Source organism: Sinocyclocheilus anshuiensis, unplaced genomic scaffold (assembly GCF_001515605.1).
Source record: "Sinocyclocheilus anshuiensis isolate Anshui unplaced genomic scaffold, SAMN03320099.WGS_v1.1 scaffold862, whole genome shotgun sequence".
In the NCBI taxonomy this organism is placed as follows: Eukaryota; Metazoa; Chordata; class Actinopteri; order Cypriniformes; family Cyprinidae; genus Sinocyclocheilus; species Sinocyclocheilus anshuiensis.
This window is the reverse complement of record NW_015539882.1, coordinates 756,332-772,939: the sequence shown is the minus strand read 5'-3', so window position 1 is coordinate 772,939 and position 16,608 is coordinate 756,332. Positions and strand designations below refer to the sequence as shown.

Sequence of the window (16,608 nt, the reverse complement as noted above, 5' to 3'; positions counted from 1 at the left end):
TTTAACAATAATTTTTAGTTTTAATTAAAATAAAGCTGAAATAAAATAGGAATACTGGCTGAAAAACGTTTATTTAAAAACTTGAACTAAAATGTGAAATGTTGCCTTTGCAACTAAGTGAAATAAGCTGAAGTACTGAAATTACTAACACTAACACTGAAAAATGGGTAAATAGAAATATTTACAGAACTAATAAAAAAGACAAAAGCACATACGAAATTCTTAAAACTTTAAAACAAAGCAAAAAATTTTTAGTAAATACTATAATAGCATATAAATAATAGTAAAATAACACTGGCCCTGTTGAAGGCCCTAGAAAAATCTGTAAAAGCACTAATAACACCATCAAATGTATTTTTAAAAATGTTTTCAATTTTCATACTGTTCATTATAATGTGATGATGGTTCAATTTAGAATAGCATTTTTTTTTAATATTTGTTTTATTTCTAGTGTGTGTTTTTTATTGGCTATATTGGCTATCAGTCAGCCATAACATGACATAAAATGTCAGAGTTTTATTATTTGTGCATCCCTAGTGTTTATCCAGAGTCATCTTCAAACAGTGTCTGAAAACTAGCAGATCTCACACTGTCTACATGATTTAAATACAAGTTGAAACTCCGGTGCTTTCCATTTAAATGTGACTGATTCATGATCTTAGAGATGTGAAACAAATCTTGCGTTCTTCTACTCTCTAGCATCTCAAAATTTGATGAGCGCTGCTGCTTTTTGTATGTCCATGACAACTCCGATGACTTCCAGATCTACTTCTCCACAGAGGACCAGTGTGGCAGGTTAGTCTTCTTGACGTTAATCAATTAGCTTTCAAACTGTGGTGCTCATGGAGGTAACCGATGTGTGGATGGTTGTCACTTATTTGAAGGTTCTGCTCCATGGTGAAGGAGTTGATCACAGACGGATCAGGAAATGCTGTGGAGCTGGAGGGGGAGGGAGAAGGAGATACCCTGGAGGTAAGAACTTCAGAAACTCGCCTATAGTTTGTTTTTGTTGGATTTGTGAGGCTTGCTGTACTTAATTCCCTAATTGTTTTGCAGTACGAATACGACTGCAATGAGAATGGCGACAGGGTGGTTCTGGGTAGGGGAACTTATGGAGTGGTCTATGCAGGGAGAGACCTGAGTAACCAGGTGCGCATTGCCATCAAAGAGATCCCAGAGAGAGACAGCAGGTGAGACACTTATAACAACCCATCTGAAAAGCAGACCAGCATGGATGTTTACCAGCATATGTTGTATTTTGGATGCAGGTGTTTTTTTTAAATTTTTTATCAGGCTTCTTAAAGGGATAGTTCACACAAAGATGAAAATTATTTTACTGACCCTCATGTCGTGCCTAAACTGTATCATGTTTTTCTTCAGTGAAACATAAAAGAAGATATTTTAGAACATTTTTGTGTTTTATTTTTGTCCGTACAATCAAGATAATTGTGCTACAATGCTGTTTGTCAGAATATTTTATTTGGAACATGAGAGTGAGTGGGATCGAGAATGTTAATTTTTGTGTGAACTATGTTTTTAACTGTACAGTTAAATGAATCTTTTTAAAATATATATTGAAATTATATTAGATTGTGAAAAACTAATCACAGTACACTTTTTGGAGCAAGCTGATTCCACCTGAAGTGGGATATTTGACCATTAAAATAAATGAATAAATAAATAAAAAGAACAAATTGTGTGGGACTTAATTTTGTTAATATATATATGATTGGATTGTGAAAAGTGGTCTCTGAATGACAGACTGTAGATTTTAGATGGTATTTTTACATGTTGTAACATGTTGTTACTGTTAACTAAACTATCAAATATAGTTTTGAAATGGAAAGAGCTTAAATAAAATATACATATGAGATGAAAAAGAACATTTGAACTGTTGCCTTGGCAAATAACTGACACTAAATGAGTTTAAATTGAAGTATTAGAAAAATCTAAATAAATGAAAGCTAAATAGAACTATTAAAACAATTCCAAATGACTAAATGACCAATTACTAAAACTTAAACTAAAATATGAACATATAAAATATAAAGCTAATTCGAAATCTGACTAAAATACTATAAAAGTATTTAAAAAATACTAAAATAATTCTGATGCATTCAGGTATTCCCAACCACTGCATGAGGAAATAGCCCTCCACAAATACCTGAAACACAGGAACATTGTTCAGTACCTGGGCTCGGTGTCTGAGGATGGATATATTAAGATCTTCATGGAACAAGTCCCTGGAGGTACATGTGTGGTTTCTGAAAGAAGAACATCAAGAACGTCTTCTCTACTTTAAATTTGATTTGCTCTTCATATTCATTGTATTTCCTCTACAGGGAGTCTGTCAGCATTGTTACGTTCAAAGTGGGGTCCTCTGAAAGAAGCCACCATAATCTTCTACACTCGGCAGATCTTGGAAGGACTTCGATATTTGCATGAGAACCAAATCGTTCATCGGGACATCAAGGTAACTATAACAAATCCTTTGGATCTATATTTGGGTGCCCTCAAAAATGTGGATGTTCATTGACCGCTCATCTTTCCACAGGGAGACAATGTCTTAGTCAACACCTACAGTGGAGTGTTGAAAATCTCTGACTTTGGCACGTCCAAGAGGCTGGCTGGAGTCAATCCCTGCACAGAGACGTTCACTGGTATTTGTTTCACTTTTCATTGTGTTTTGTTAATTCCCTCCGTGTGAGCCTCACCCTGTTCCATTTGACCCGTGCTGTGTGTCATGCATCATACATCCTGGTGCTCTTGCCAGGTCAGGGTTTTACGCTTAGTTAAAGTTCAGTCTATCATTAGCCCCAACATACAGTTTTTAAGGGAGTTTCTTTCCTCTTCTTTTAGTGTGTACTAAGGCACCTCCTCCATCCCAACAAGGATGCATTTATAAAGTGTGTAATGCTCTAAATTAGGGCTTTACAAAGAGGTTAATGGAAAATAATAATGACTACTTTTTAAATAATGCATAGATTAATCTTTAAAAAATAAAATAAATTCATCAACAGTTATTTGATTCATCTAGAAATAAATCATTTGACATATATACACTACTTTTCAAAAGTCTAGGGTCGGCAAGAGTTTTTAATGTTCTTGAAAGAAGTCTCATGGCTGAATTTATTCAAAATACAGTAAGAAGTGTAATATTGTAAAATATTATTACAGTTTAAAATAACTGTTTTCTATTTGAATATATTTTAAATTGTAATTTATTCCTTTGATAGCAAAGCAGAATTTTTAAGAAGCAATTTTTTAAAGAAGTTTCTTATTGCTCACCATGGCTGCATTTATTTGATCAAAAATACAATAAAAACTGTAAAATGTATTCCTGTTATGGCAAAACTGAATTTCTTAAGAAGCATTCTTATTATTATAAATATTGGAAAACAGTAATGTTTTTTTAGGATTCTTTTATGAATAGAAATTTCAAAAGAACAGCTTTTATTTAAAATATATACAGTGGGTACGGAAAGTATTCAGACCCCCTTCAACAAAGAGTGAAAAATTGAAGGGGGTCTGAATACTTTCCGTACCCACTGTATATATATATTTTTTTTAAGTTATATTTATTAGCTTTTCGTAATGCCTTTAATGCGATAGGACAGTAGAGAGGTGACAGGAAAGCATTGGGCAGAGAGAGGGGAACAGGATCTGCAAAGGACCGCGAGATGGGAACTCGATGAACTCGTGTCGCCGTAAGCGCGGTTGCGCTATACGTCGACGCACTAACCACGAGGCTATTTAATGCATATTTTTTGTGTTGGAAAAAAAATCTTACTGATCCCAAACTTTTGATTGGCAGTATATATAGCTGTCTTTATATTTTAGAATGTTAAAAACCCTTTCTCATATTTAAAAACCCTTGCAAAATGACTAAATTGGCCATACACTGGTGTGGACTGGTTCACCTCTCCAGGGCTTGGATAACTCTTATTTCCTGACACCAAATAGACAGCGTTCCTTCCAGTGTGGTGAGAGATTATGAGTCCTGGTCACTGGTAACATGAGAATGTCTCCTGTGAGGGAGTAATTAGATTAGCATAGCGTCTGAGACAGGAGTGTGTTTGTGTTTCATTAGCGACTGCTGAAGCATCAGAGCAGGTGCGCTCATCTATCCTCCCCCTCACCTTCCACTGTCATCATCATCACTTCTGCGCTTCTCTCATTGATTTTTTTTAATTTTGTTTAGCATCCTGTTACAGCACATTCTTATCTCATGAAGTTCTGCTTTTCCCCTGTAAATCTCTGTCCAGGCACATTACAGTATATGGCCCCTGAGATCATCGATAAAGGCCCTCGAGGTTACGGGGCACCTGCTGATATCTGGTCCCTGGGTTGCACTATCATAGAGATGGCGACAGGCAAACCTCCTTTCCATGAGCTGGGAGAACCACAGGCTGCCATGTTTAAGGTATAAATACTTTTACTTAAAAATATGAAGTAGTCTGTTAACACAGATTTTGATTTGATTCAAAAAATTCTAAATTGGTAACACAAGTAGAAAGTAGATTTGTTAATAATATATTGGAAAAAATGTGTGTGTGTGTGTGTGTATATTAGTTTATTTATTTTAAGTGTAAATTCAAATTTATATTTACAAAGTAAAACAGAAAATAAAACAGAACATTTTGGATTTGTTGCAAATATGGACGATAACAAATCAAGAAAGTGATATAATTATATTAATAAATGTTATCTATTTATTTAGGTCTTTACATAAGTATATGTATTTGACTCAGTTTGAAGGAGCTCATGGAGATAATTTTGTTTTATAATCTAGTTCTTTGCAGAAAATTTGTATTTTGTGCAAATACAGAAGATAATCAACCAAGAAAATTTGTATATATAACTATATTAATAAAACATTATAGATATTATTAATAAAACATTATAGATTATAAATATGTGAATATGTGAATAAAACATTATGGATCATCGCAGTGTGTTTTTAAAATACAGATTCAATATTTTTTGATTAGTTGTAAAATATAGTATTTTTCATATTTTTGATGGACTATTAATCAAAATCATCTCCTCCATTCGTCTCTGTTCTCTTTGTACCAGGTGGGCATGTTTAAGATCCATCCGGAGATCCCAGAGTCTCTTTCGTCAGAGGCCAAATCCTTCATCCTTTCCTGCTTTGAGCCTGACCCAAATAAACGAGCGATGGCCGGGGACCTGCTCAAGGATCCATTCCTGCGTCAAAACATCAAAGGCAAAAAGAACAAGATCGCTTTCAAACCCTCAGGTAACGTCTAACATGCTTTCTGCAGCTGTGATAATACTGCAGCCCGGGTTGACCCTTCTGGTCACATCCATGGTGTGTAAGGCATTTTGGGCCTTGTGAGAGAGCACAGGCAAGCACGCAGAGCTGCCAAACCCCCCATAGCCCAGCATGCCTGCATCTCGCCGCTGTCTGGGATACTCATAACAGGCCCGAACTGCCCTCAGCCGGCCTCTCGCAGTCCAGATTGAATTTACACAAGAGATGGGTAGAAACAACAGGACCTGGGAAAGGGGAGGAGACAGAGGAAAATCGACAATATGGCCTCACACCACCTTCACAAATGGTTTCCATCCAGCTGCACATGTCAGCTATCCCGCTGCCCATGAAAAGCATTCTCAGGGTGTGGTGTTTCACACAAACATGTGCTCTGCTTTCTCAGAAAATGCTCAGCGTTTCTCTTTGACATTGTCAGTGAGTGAGCTGCCTACTGCTATCCAAACCGTCATTTAACCTCATAAGTGACTGATTTGAAAACCTCTCTATGTAGTGAGCAACATAAATAGCTCTTTGCAGAAAATAGTACAATAGTTTGATGTTAGCATGTTGCTAAGCTAATGGCTTGACACTAAGCTAAGCTTAAAAATATACAACCCACACAAATATTTTAATGTATTTGGTTAAACTTTTTAATGACACTGGCATATTTTTATTCATATTTTTATTTATGTTTCTGAAAGAAGTCTCTTATGCTCAGCAAGGCTAAAAATGCATAATATTGTGAATTTAATAAAACTTTTTTTTTAGTATATTTAATAATGTCATTTATTCCTGTGATGGCAAAAGTGCCTTCCAGTTTTCAGTGCCACATGATCCTTCAGAAATCTTTCTAATACGCTGATTTGCTGCTCAAGAAATTTAATATTGAAACAGCTGTGCTGCCAAATATTTTTGTGAAAGCTGTGATAAAACTTTTTTTTACAGGATTCTTTGATGAATAGAAAGTTCAAAAGAACAGCATTTATTTGAAATATAAATCTTTTGTAACATTTTAAATGGATTTACTGGAATTTTTTATTCGATTTAATGCATCTTTGCTGAATAAAAGTATTAATTTCTTTAAAAAAAAAACTTACTGACCCTAAACCTTTGAACAGTAGTGTATAATCAACATTCATCTTGAATTTCTTTTTTCAGGTTATTGCAATGCTTTCTTTCACAGAAAATTGAATTTCTGCAAAGGATGCACGCAATTCTGCATGTAAATTTGGTTAAGTTTCCTCTTTGGAAGAGGCTTTGGAGCAAAGAAAGAGCTTTGTAGACCTGGTGTCTTCCCAGTTTTGGCCAAATATTAATAACTCAATATCTCCTTCTCCCTTAATGCCACCCAATCGGCTGCTTTGGCTTGGATTCTCTGTGTAACAGTATGGCAAGGTTTGTACCCACCATCTATGTTCTAGGCCTATGTGTTTTTGAGTATCATATGCTCATAATCATTGGTGTTTTGCTGGTTACTGGTGATTGTGTTGAGTTTATGCTATTTGTGCGCTCTGACTGGTTCTTTGTATCATCTTTTTTATTCGCTTCACTTCTGATTTGCTTTCTCTTCTCTGTGGTTTAATATTAATTCAGTTCCAGTGTTTTAACTTACCTTCGAAGCTTTCTGGAAGAGTCTAATTAATTACTGTAACACTGTGGGTAACATTTTACAATAAGGTCCCATTAGTTAATGCCAGTAAATGCATTAACTAAAGTTACAGTATTTATTAATCTTTGTTAACGTTAGTTAATAAAACTGTTCATTGTTAGCTCAGGTCCAAAATATTAACAGATACAGCTTTTGATTTTAATAATGTATTAGTAAATGCTGAAATTAACATTCACTGCTTTAAAAGTCTTTTTAATTGTTTGTTTCATATTTGCTAATGTAGTTGACAAATATTAACAAATCAAATCTTATTGTAAAATGTTACCATACTGTGCTAATATTATTGTGATAGAAATATCTAGTATATTAAATTAAATTGGAGCTGTCAGTTATAAGGTTTTATTGTTTTAATTAATCCACTTAATCAGTTAATCTCATATCAATAATATATCAATATTATCTGATTTAAAAGACATTTATTGTTGCATTTATTATTTCTCACTGAACAAGCATTACAAAATGTGACTTTAGAAGTGAATATATTGTTGGTTTTAATTCCATATCATTGAGCATAAGTCTATTATTGGCCTGTAGGGGGCATGTTTTATATATTTATTTATTTAATAATTAATAACAATAAATGAACATGTTTAATTGGCAGCTCCAATATAGTGTTTAATTATAAAAAATAAAATGTGTACTATTCAAAATATAACACGACTCTGATCTTGCGTTAAAAAAGTTTAACCCTTTATTATATAGTATTCATTCATATTTTTTAATAGGTTCGAACTTAAGGGGGAAAATAAACCCCAAAAATGCTGTGACACTCTGATCTGTCTGAATGAATGTTTTTGAGTGCATATGTGTGTAAACACACGCGACCATGCATTGTTTGTGTTTTCCTCCCTTTAGACTACATTCGCAGTGTTTCATTGCCAGTACAGCTGCAGACGGAGGCCACGGGGAACAGCAGCAGTGAACCGGGCTCTGTGTCTCCAGACTGCGACTCCAAACAAGACGTGTTCTTCGAGAAGAAAAAACGCTCTAGCTCAGAGAACCTCATCAAACCACCCAACTCAAACTTCCTCAGGTGAGCTCAGAAGATGCGCACTGAGGTGAATACAGAGCCTAATAAGCGTCCTCAAACCGGTCCAGACGAGTTTAGGTCACGCGCTGGTCAGCGATAGCTATATGTATGCGCCTATGTGAGCGTTGGATTAGCGTCTGGAATGTTAATGATGTGACTGTGTTTACGGAGCTTGAGTATACGCGGCCGCTTCAGCTCTCAGACCAACAGTAAATCAACTTCCTGGGCATGAAGTGCTGAGGCCTGTCCTGACAGCTAGTCGACTCCTTGGAAACGCTGTTTAATTAACGCGGTGGAATGAGGAGACAGGTGTGCTGGGTCGTGGTTTCTGGGCAGGTGTATGTACGTGTGTGTAATGAGATAATGCCTTTTACAACAGGTACTCTCTGGTTGCTCATAAAATAATCCCATGAACACTTTCCTGACTACTTCTTCACCTCGGTTTCAACACACACACACACACACCAAATCACAAGAGCTGTCACACATTAACCACGTTTCCTCTTTCCTCTAACGAAATCATGGTTTTTAATCACCACTCCAGATTTATTTATACTTTGGCTGCTAAAGTTAACATTGACATTTAAGATGAATTAAATGTTTAACACGGTTAAATTCAGTTAGTTAATTTGCCTAAACTGACATTTAAAGCTGAAGTATGAGAGATCACCTATGAGTGAAACACTCTGTTAATAAAACCACCTTTCTGTTTTAATTTAATATTTTATTTTATTTGAGGTGAATTTTGGTAAAAAAATGAATAAAAAAAAAAGAGAGAGAGATTAATTGTGTTTTTTTTATTGATAGTGCTGGAATAATGGCATCAGGAATAAATTTCATTTTGAAACATTAAATATATATTTACAAATTATATATTAAATATTATATGTAATTTTATATTTAAATGTTATTATATATTAACCGTAATTTTAAATTGTAATAATATTTCACATTTTTTTATTGTATTATTGATTAAATAAATGCAGCCTTGGCGAACATAAGAGACTTCTTTCAGAAACACTGAAAACATCCTACCGACTAAACTTTTGAACAGTATTGTACTGTACATAATGTTACATCTGCATGAAACTATTTAGATTCATATGTTCTCACTGAATCGGTGTAAAATGTGTGATTCAGTGTTCCAGATGAGAGTCCTACAGCAGAAGATCGCAGCTCTCCGGCCTCCTCTGAGAACAGCGACTCTGGCCTCTTCCTGCTGAAGAAAGACAGTGAAAGACGTGCCATACTCTACAAGGTCCTCAATGAGGACCAGGATAAAGTGACCTCCAACCTCATGGAGAACCACATCCAGGTGTGTATCCCAGTATATTTGACTGTGTGTGTATGGTATGTCTGAATCATACAATGAGGACTCTGTTCTTGTCTTTTAGGGTCAGGAGGAGCTGAAGTTGTCAGTGGACCACATCAAACAGATCATCTGCATCTTACGGGACTTTATACGATGCCCTGAGCGACGTGTCATGGCAACAACCATCTCGAAACTCAAACTGGACCTGGACTTTGACAGCACATCAATCAACCAGATCCAGCTGGTCCTGTTTGGTTTCCAGGACTCTGTGAGTGGAGTGCAGTATAAATATATTGTTTTCCAATGCTACTTTGTACAGTATACAAAGTTTCCTACCCAGGCATAATACACTATTGCTAAAATCCTATTTATGCTGCAGTATACATTTTTAGAATCTTAAAGACAAATGTTGAACATATAGTACCTTTCAAAAGTTTGGGTTCAGTAAGATTTGTGTGTGTGTGTGTGTGTGTGTGTGTGTGTGTATGAAAATTCAGCTGCCATCACAGGAATACATTTTATGTTTGGTCTCAATTACATTTTAAAAATATTCCAATAGAAAACTGTTATTTCCCGTTTTCGTATTATTTTACAATAGTACGATATTTTTTTTACTATATTTTGATTAAAAAAATGTAGTCTTTGTGAACGTAAGCAACGTCTTTCAAAAACATTTCAAAATCTGTTACATCCCCCTTTTTAATTAATCTAATTAAATTATTTGTAAAGAATGATTTTTAATGAACTGTGCACAGAGCCAGCTTCAAAACATTAGATGAGACTGTTCTCTAATAATTTTGTTAGTGCCTCTTTCTTGTGCTGCCTCAGTGTATCATTGTCTCCCTCCTGTGGTTTGGTTTGAGAGTGATGAGATTAATATTCCTCTTTCATCACTGTTTGTTGCAGGTAAATAAAGTGTTGAGGAACCACCACATTAAACCACACTGGATGTTTGCTATGGACAACATCATCAGACGGGCTGTACAGGCAGCTGTTACCATTTTAATTCCAGGTGTGTATGTGTGAAAGAGGGACAGAAATAGAGAAAACAGAAAACTTGTTGTTCTGATGCTTTTGCATCTGTCTCTCTTCTAGAGTTGCAGACACATTTCGGGCCTGCATCAGAAAGTGAAGGTGCAGATAAGGACGCAGATGACGTAGATGAAGAGGATGATGGGGACTTTGGATCAGTGGCACGTACGACGCAGGAAGATCAAGCCCTCACATCTGGAGTCAGCACCCTCAGTTCAGTCATATCCCATGAGGCTCAGCGGCCACAGCACCCGCTGGGAGCCCAGCTTGGACGCCTCAAACAGGAAACCAGCAGGTACACACTGTGATTCCTTAAAAACAAAAAAACACTCACTGTCATTCTGTTTAAGACAGTTAAATATAAACAGTATACAAAATACGCTTGTGCCACCCCCTCCAATGGTGAGTGAATGGGAAAATGGGGGGGTGGCACCAAACAGGACGAAAAAAAAAAATCTTTGCTTTTTCGTGCCGCGAATGATCGCGCCTTGTGTGACTAGCCCCATAGGGATCTATTGTTTCGATTCAAAAGCGTTATCGCCAATTTTCGCGTTCAGTGTGAAAAGCCCTTCAGACATCAACTGGCTGAATAGCTGCAGAGGAAGTGGCAAGACCAGGCAGATGGAGAGGACCGAGAAAGGCACTATAAAGCTGAGCTCAGATACTTGTTGACCGCAGACTCTGAATCAGACCAGGTGCCAGGCCAGGGGAACCAGTGGGCAGGAACAGGTCAGGACAGGAACTCTAATAACACAACAAGACAGGACAAGGCTCCACAGGAACGCAAATTACTCCAAGGCAGGGGATAAACAAAAAATAACTAATAAAAAGTATCAAAAAATAGGAGATATTTAGTGATGGGACGATTGATACCAAGGCTCCGATGCAGTTTTCAAAGCACTATTGTATCACACACTGTGCCGATGCTTGTATCGAAATTACAATACCACGTGATTGTTGACGTTTGAAGCGTCGAACGTCATGCAGTATCTGAAGGTCGGAACAGCTGGTTTGAAAAAAAAAATCAACGCTTCGCATGACTCGTGTTTGACTTCACATTGACTTGGTTGTGTGGGTGTGTGTACACTTATTTGGGATTCAGTAGAATAGTTTAGAATAACCTCAACAGCAGACAGAAACTGAATGCATGTCACACCTCTATTGCATTTTATCGTGTTCTATAGCTGGGGTCTCAAAGACCCCGAACAGCTCACCCAAAATATTTTTGCCACTACTCTTGTCAATTATTAATTAAAATCACACACACTTGTATATTTTATATTATTGATCAATATGTGAATCCTTTGACCGGACTACACACCAGTTGGCACAGATTAAAAACCATCTGATGTTTTGTTAGATTTGGTGGAGAAACCAAGTCTGACCACCAGATGTCGCTAATGCACACTGTGTTAAAAGCATTTTTCGGCACAATTTCATGAAAGCCTCCCCAGTGAAGTTCCCATCACTAGAGATAATTACTAGTTTAACCAACAAAAATAACTCAAACATAACCAAAAATGCAAACAAAAGATCAGAACTAGATGAAAACTAAAATAAAAGCAAAGAGACAAAAACGGACCAAATCCAAAAAAACAAGGAGCAAGACAAGAACATGGAATTACAAGGGACAAGACCAAACAGACAGGAACACATACTCAGCCACATCCACAGACAGATACAAAAACAGTGACAGTGAGAGTAAGAATGACCACGAACCAGCAAAAACAAGAGGGCAAGGGGAACTATAAATAGGGAGGAAGGCACACAAGGAGCAGGTGAGCACAATTAGACCAACAAGGGCTAACAAGAGGGTGTGGTAAAGCGGAAACAAGGAGGAGGGGCTAGAGAAGCACATGGCTGACAAAAACATCAACAAAGCCATGTGCTTCACACAAGACAACATAGATACATGAAACAACACGAAATAGTGTGTATTTTATATATTCCAATATGTTTTAAAAATACATACATAAAATAAAAATACATAAAAATTTAAATTCTATTATAATTCATTAAATTTATTTGCTTGTTTTTCTTTGTATTTTTGTGAAGAACAGCACAGATTATTGTTACTCTTTGCATTATATGCAAGATAAGCATCTAGTTTTAATTATGGAGTTTAATGGTTTTATGATGATTTTTAAATGTGTTCTGTCTTTTCTTGTTGGATTTAGTCAGTGAAATGTGATCTGAGATGACTAGAATATGTTCATAATGCTTGAATAGTTTGCGGGAGAGTGTCTCAATGTAATGTTGCCACTTCAGGCTGCTTGAAGAACTGGTACAGAAGGAGAGAGAATATCAGCAGGTACTGAGACAGACTCTCCAACAGCGGGTACACGACATTGAGCTTATCAGGATCAGACAGCAGCCTGCTGCAGGTTAGTTGTGTTACTAAATCACACACATGTATTGATTTAGACTCGCTTATAAGCCATTTACTCTGTATTTATTTACACTGAAATCATATGTATGCCTGTGTGCTAAGGTAATAGAGAAAGTGTCAACTCACCTCTATCTGATTTCCAATATCCTTTTCTGACCTCTAGAGTTGTTTACGAGCAGTTTATAGTACAAAGCAAATACAAGTTCTGTTAAAAGAAAACTAGTGTCGCCGTACTGTCTGCTGCTTACACAGGCAACTTTCTAAATAATACAGAACCCAATAAGTGACTGATTTCAAATGCGAATGTGAGTCTTAAAATGCAGATCTTGGCATCTGTGCTTTAATATTCCTACATCCTTCCTTTGCCCTCAACAGAGACATCTTCAACCCCCTCTATATTTCACATAGCGACACATCCAGAGCCTGACAAGAAGCTCACTGACTGGCTGAAGGAGCAGGGTGCCGACTCTGAGACCATAGACAAGGTGAAACATATCACCATAAACACTGCCTATATTGTGTCTTTCCCACGATTACAAAAATACCTCACTGTTTGAAGTTTCCATAAATAAATAAATAAATGGAAGATTCATGCCAAGTTCTTGTGGGTTGTCTGTGTTTGACAGTTTGTTGAGGAAGATTTTATGCTCACCGATGTTCTTTGCGATGTTACTATAGAAGACCTGCGCTACCTGAGGCTTAGGTGAGGGCTTAATTTGTAACTGTTGATTGATTGTGTATTCTGTTCCTTTGCATAAAGTGGCCCTAATTATTTAGTCACCTAAGCCACACTTAAAATGTAATAAGTATAATAATATTAAATATAAGAAATAACTGGAACAAGTAAATAAATGAAATTATATGTAATATTTCTAATATATAATATTTCTAATATTTATATACACTACAGCTCATAGGTTTGGGATGAGTAAGATGTGTTTTTGAAAGCAGTCTTCTGCTCACTAAGACTGCGTTTATTTGATCAAAAATATAGTAAAAACAGTAATATGAAAAGATTACAAGTTAAAAGAGCTGTTTTCTATTTTAAGGTTTTTAAGCTGAATTTTCAGCATCATTACTTCAGTGTCACACGATGCTTCAGAATTCATTCTAATATGCTGATTTGCCCCTCAGAAATATTTATTTATATGTTGATATCTGTGGTGTTGCTTAATATTTTAGTGAAAACCATGATTCTTTAATGAATAGAACGTTTAAAAAACAACATTTATTTGAATTAAAAAACGTTCTTAACATTATACATGCCTTTACTGGGACTTTTGGTCAGTTTAATGCATCCTCGCTGAATAAAAGTTTTAATTTCTTTAAAAAGAAAATCTTACAGACCCCAAACTTTTGATTTTTTTCAATTATTTATTTAAATCTTCTTTATTGTTATATATATTTATAATAAGGGATATTTAGACTTTATATAAACTTATATAGACTTCATGTAAATTGTATATTTAACATTTATAAATGTGAACTACACTCCTGGGTGTAAAAAAAAAAGGCAAAGCCAAAATGGTACTTTTATTAGTGCACATTATACAATTTTAACCACAAATCATTAGTCAGGAAATTTGCAAGAATTAAAGTAATTTAGTACTAAGCAGCTTTTCCATTTGTTTTCTTTAAATGTTTATGCTGTGTGGGTAAACATGCCTACTTTTTACATGAAGACTCAAAATTTAATGAGTAGTTGAATAATGTCTCCCAGTTAATTGGAGTTTAATGCGAGACCAAATATTCTTTATAGGGTTCAAATCTGGATTCCAACCAAGCCAAAAACATGATCCCAATGGACTTCTCAAGCCACTTATGGTTGTCTTTGCAGTGTAGACAGGAGCGTTTTCTTATTGAAAAATAACATCTGATCGTTCCTCTTTAGACAACTTCTCAGTTGTGGGAAGCACACCATTCTGCAATATTCGTTCATACTCCAAAGCATCATCCTCCATGCTTCACTGTGATAGAAATAAATTCACTATTGTATTTCTCACCAGATCTTCAGACACCGCTCTGGTGCATTGCATATACCCTAAATCCACCGAACTACTCTGAATCAAACTTCCTGTATTCTGACAAAAACTTTGTTCTGTCTTTGACAGACAGCAATGGCTTTTTAAGGAATGCATTTGATTAATTCTTGCTGACTTCCTTACAAGTAATTTGTGTTAAGACCATTAGAAGCTTAGTGTTCAGACATTATGGGCTAGGCACTTTTTCCCAGGATTGAACACTTGTAGTTACTCGTTGTCTCTAAGAAAAAGTCTGCAATTAATTTAAATATTTAATTTATTTCCCACTATAGGGGAGGATCGCTGTGTCGTATCTGGAAAGCCATTCAGAGACACCGTAATAAAGGGCTTAGAAAGGTCAAAAATGACGAGGGAAATTCAGAAGGATGAAAGCAGCAGGAAGTTGACCGACAACTGAGACAGCATAATACATCCCTATAATGAGAGACCCTTACTGGCCCTAACCTTGTAATTATGTCACGCTCTGCCCCAGTTGATCATGTTTACTTGTCTTTCTGCTATGACCTAATGTTTTTGTGCTACTTTTAGTATATGTTTTCAACCTCTCCAAGTTTTACATCTCATTTCCATTTGATTTCAATAGGAAAAGCCATGAGGATGTAAACGGCTCTATCTAGGAAAGACTGCACTTTCCGCTTTTTACATTGCCAGGCTGGGAAGGGTCATCTGACCCTCTCCAAGTAACTTGGGAATGGGCCTAAGACGGCAGAGCAAACGGTGTTACCTACTTAACGTAGGTAGACTTCAGATCATGCCATTTTAAATTATAGAAAGTATATCTAAGTTTTCTGTTTGTTTTATCTTAACCAGTCTGGAAAATGTGTTATTCATATTATGTTTTTTGAGGGACTGTCTGGACAAAATGACCACATACCTCTCGGACCAGGGCTAAGGAGCCTCTTTAGATGTATTAACCCCAGTATGTAGATAAATAAACTAGTCATAACGTTCAGTTGCAACTTGAGTAGCACTCGATACTTACTTGTACTTCAAGTGTTGCTTGACTGTCATTTTTTTATATAAATGTGCAAGACTAGTCTTGCTAAAAGCAAACTATGTGGTTTTCTTAAACTGCCATCCACGTTCCACAAACATGTATCCTCTTTCTTAAGAATGAAGTGGCCTATTGTGTCAGTAGCAGTTCAAATTCAGGTTCATTCAGCCTTTCTATAGTCTGTTACAGATCTACATTGAAGATAGATTGGATCAAAGCACCGAAAGTGCTTGTCCCAGGTTCACAGATTCGTATATATGATTTGTTTGTTGATTTTCGTTTAACATTTCAGATGCTGTGTTTGAATGTTTATGCATTGTACGCATTGATCTATCGTGGGAACGGTAGCATTTTGAGCACCAATGTTCTGTCTAAACTATTTAAATTATTTCGTCGCTGTGTGCACCGAAAGTGATGTGACGATGAAAGATGTCTTGCTCTGCCTTTTCACTTAAATTATTTGTAAACTGGATTTTCAGGCTGCGTCTGAGACAAAATGACAACTTGTTTCTGAATTGCAAAACACTTTGAATGTGAATGAAGTTCAGACATGCACTCACACAAGACTCACACTCCTGAGCCACTGTACTGGCTGAAACTATTTGTTTTCCCATAAAATGTCACATGGCAGTTATTAGTTAAAACAAGTCATCTGACTGCCTTCAAATAGATGACAGTTTAAGCTATGGAAAATGTTGCAATTGCTGGGAACCTTGTCAAAAGGAAAAGACATACATTTGAAATCAATAACGACTAAGACTTGAATGGAAATGTAATATTTTATAAGGACATAAACATTGTTACTGTAACATTTCCTGTTCTGTATCATGTAAAGGAAAGTGTTTTCTGTACATTTTCAAATGTG

At 36.0% G+C, this 16,608-nt stretch overlaps 1 protein-coding gene across 9 annotated transcripts in view; it reads left to right on the top strand.

Moving 5' to 3' along the window:
• LOC107685453 (mitogen-activated protein kinase kinase kinase 15-like) overlaps positions 1-16,608 on the top strand; it is a 28,821-nt gene extending 12,213 nt beyond the window's left edge. For 4 of the 9 annotated variants that reach the window (XM_016482040.1, XM_016482037.1, XM_016482042.1 and 1 more), the window contains 18 exons: positions 700-795; positions 885-972; positions 1,057-1,190; positions 2,122-2,249; positions 2,343-2,473; positions 2,555-2,660; positions 4,266-4,423; positions 5,077-5,260; positions 6,662-6,670; positions 7,800-7,977; positions 9,115-9,289; positions 9,369-9,554; positions 10,193-10,298; positions 10,382-10,613; positions 12,587-12,702; positions 13,083-13,192; positions 13,334-13,410; positions 15,022-16,608. In XM_016482040.1, the coding sequence (XP_016337526.1) occupies positions 700-795; positions 885-972; positions 1,057-1,190; positions 2,122-2,249; positions 2,343-2,473; positions 2,555-2,660; positions 4,266-4,423; positions 5,077-5,260; positions 6,662-6,670; positions 7,800-7,977; positions 9,115-9,289; positions 9,369-9,554; positions 10,193-10,298; positions 10,382-10,613; positions 12,587-12,702; positions 13,083-13,192; positions 13,334-13,410; positions 15,022-15,118 (2,311 nt within the window). In that variant the 3' untranslated portion in view covers positions 15,119-16,608. The remainder of the gene's footprint in view (positions 1-699; positions 796-884; positions 973-1,056; positions 1,191-2,121; positions 2,250-2,342; positions 2,474-2,554; positions 2,661-4,265; positions 4,424-5,076; positions 5,261-6,661; positions 6,671-7,799; positions 7,978-9,114; positions 9,290-9,368; positions 9,555-10,192; positions 10,299-10,381; positions 10,614-12,586; positions 12,703-13,082; positions 13,193-13,333; positions 13,411-15,021) is intronic. The other 5 variants (XM_016482044.1, XM_016482038.1, XR_001633955.1 and 2 more) reach the window with 4 other exon arrangements.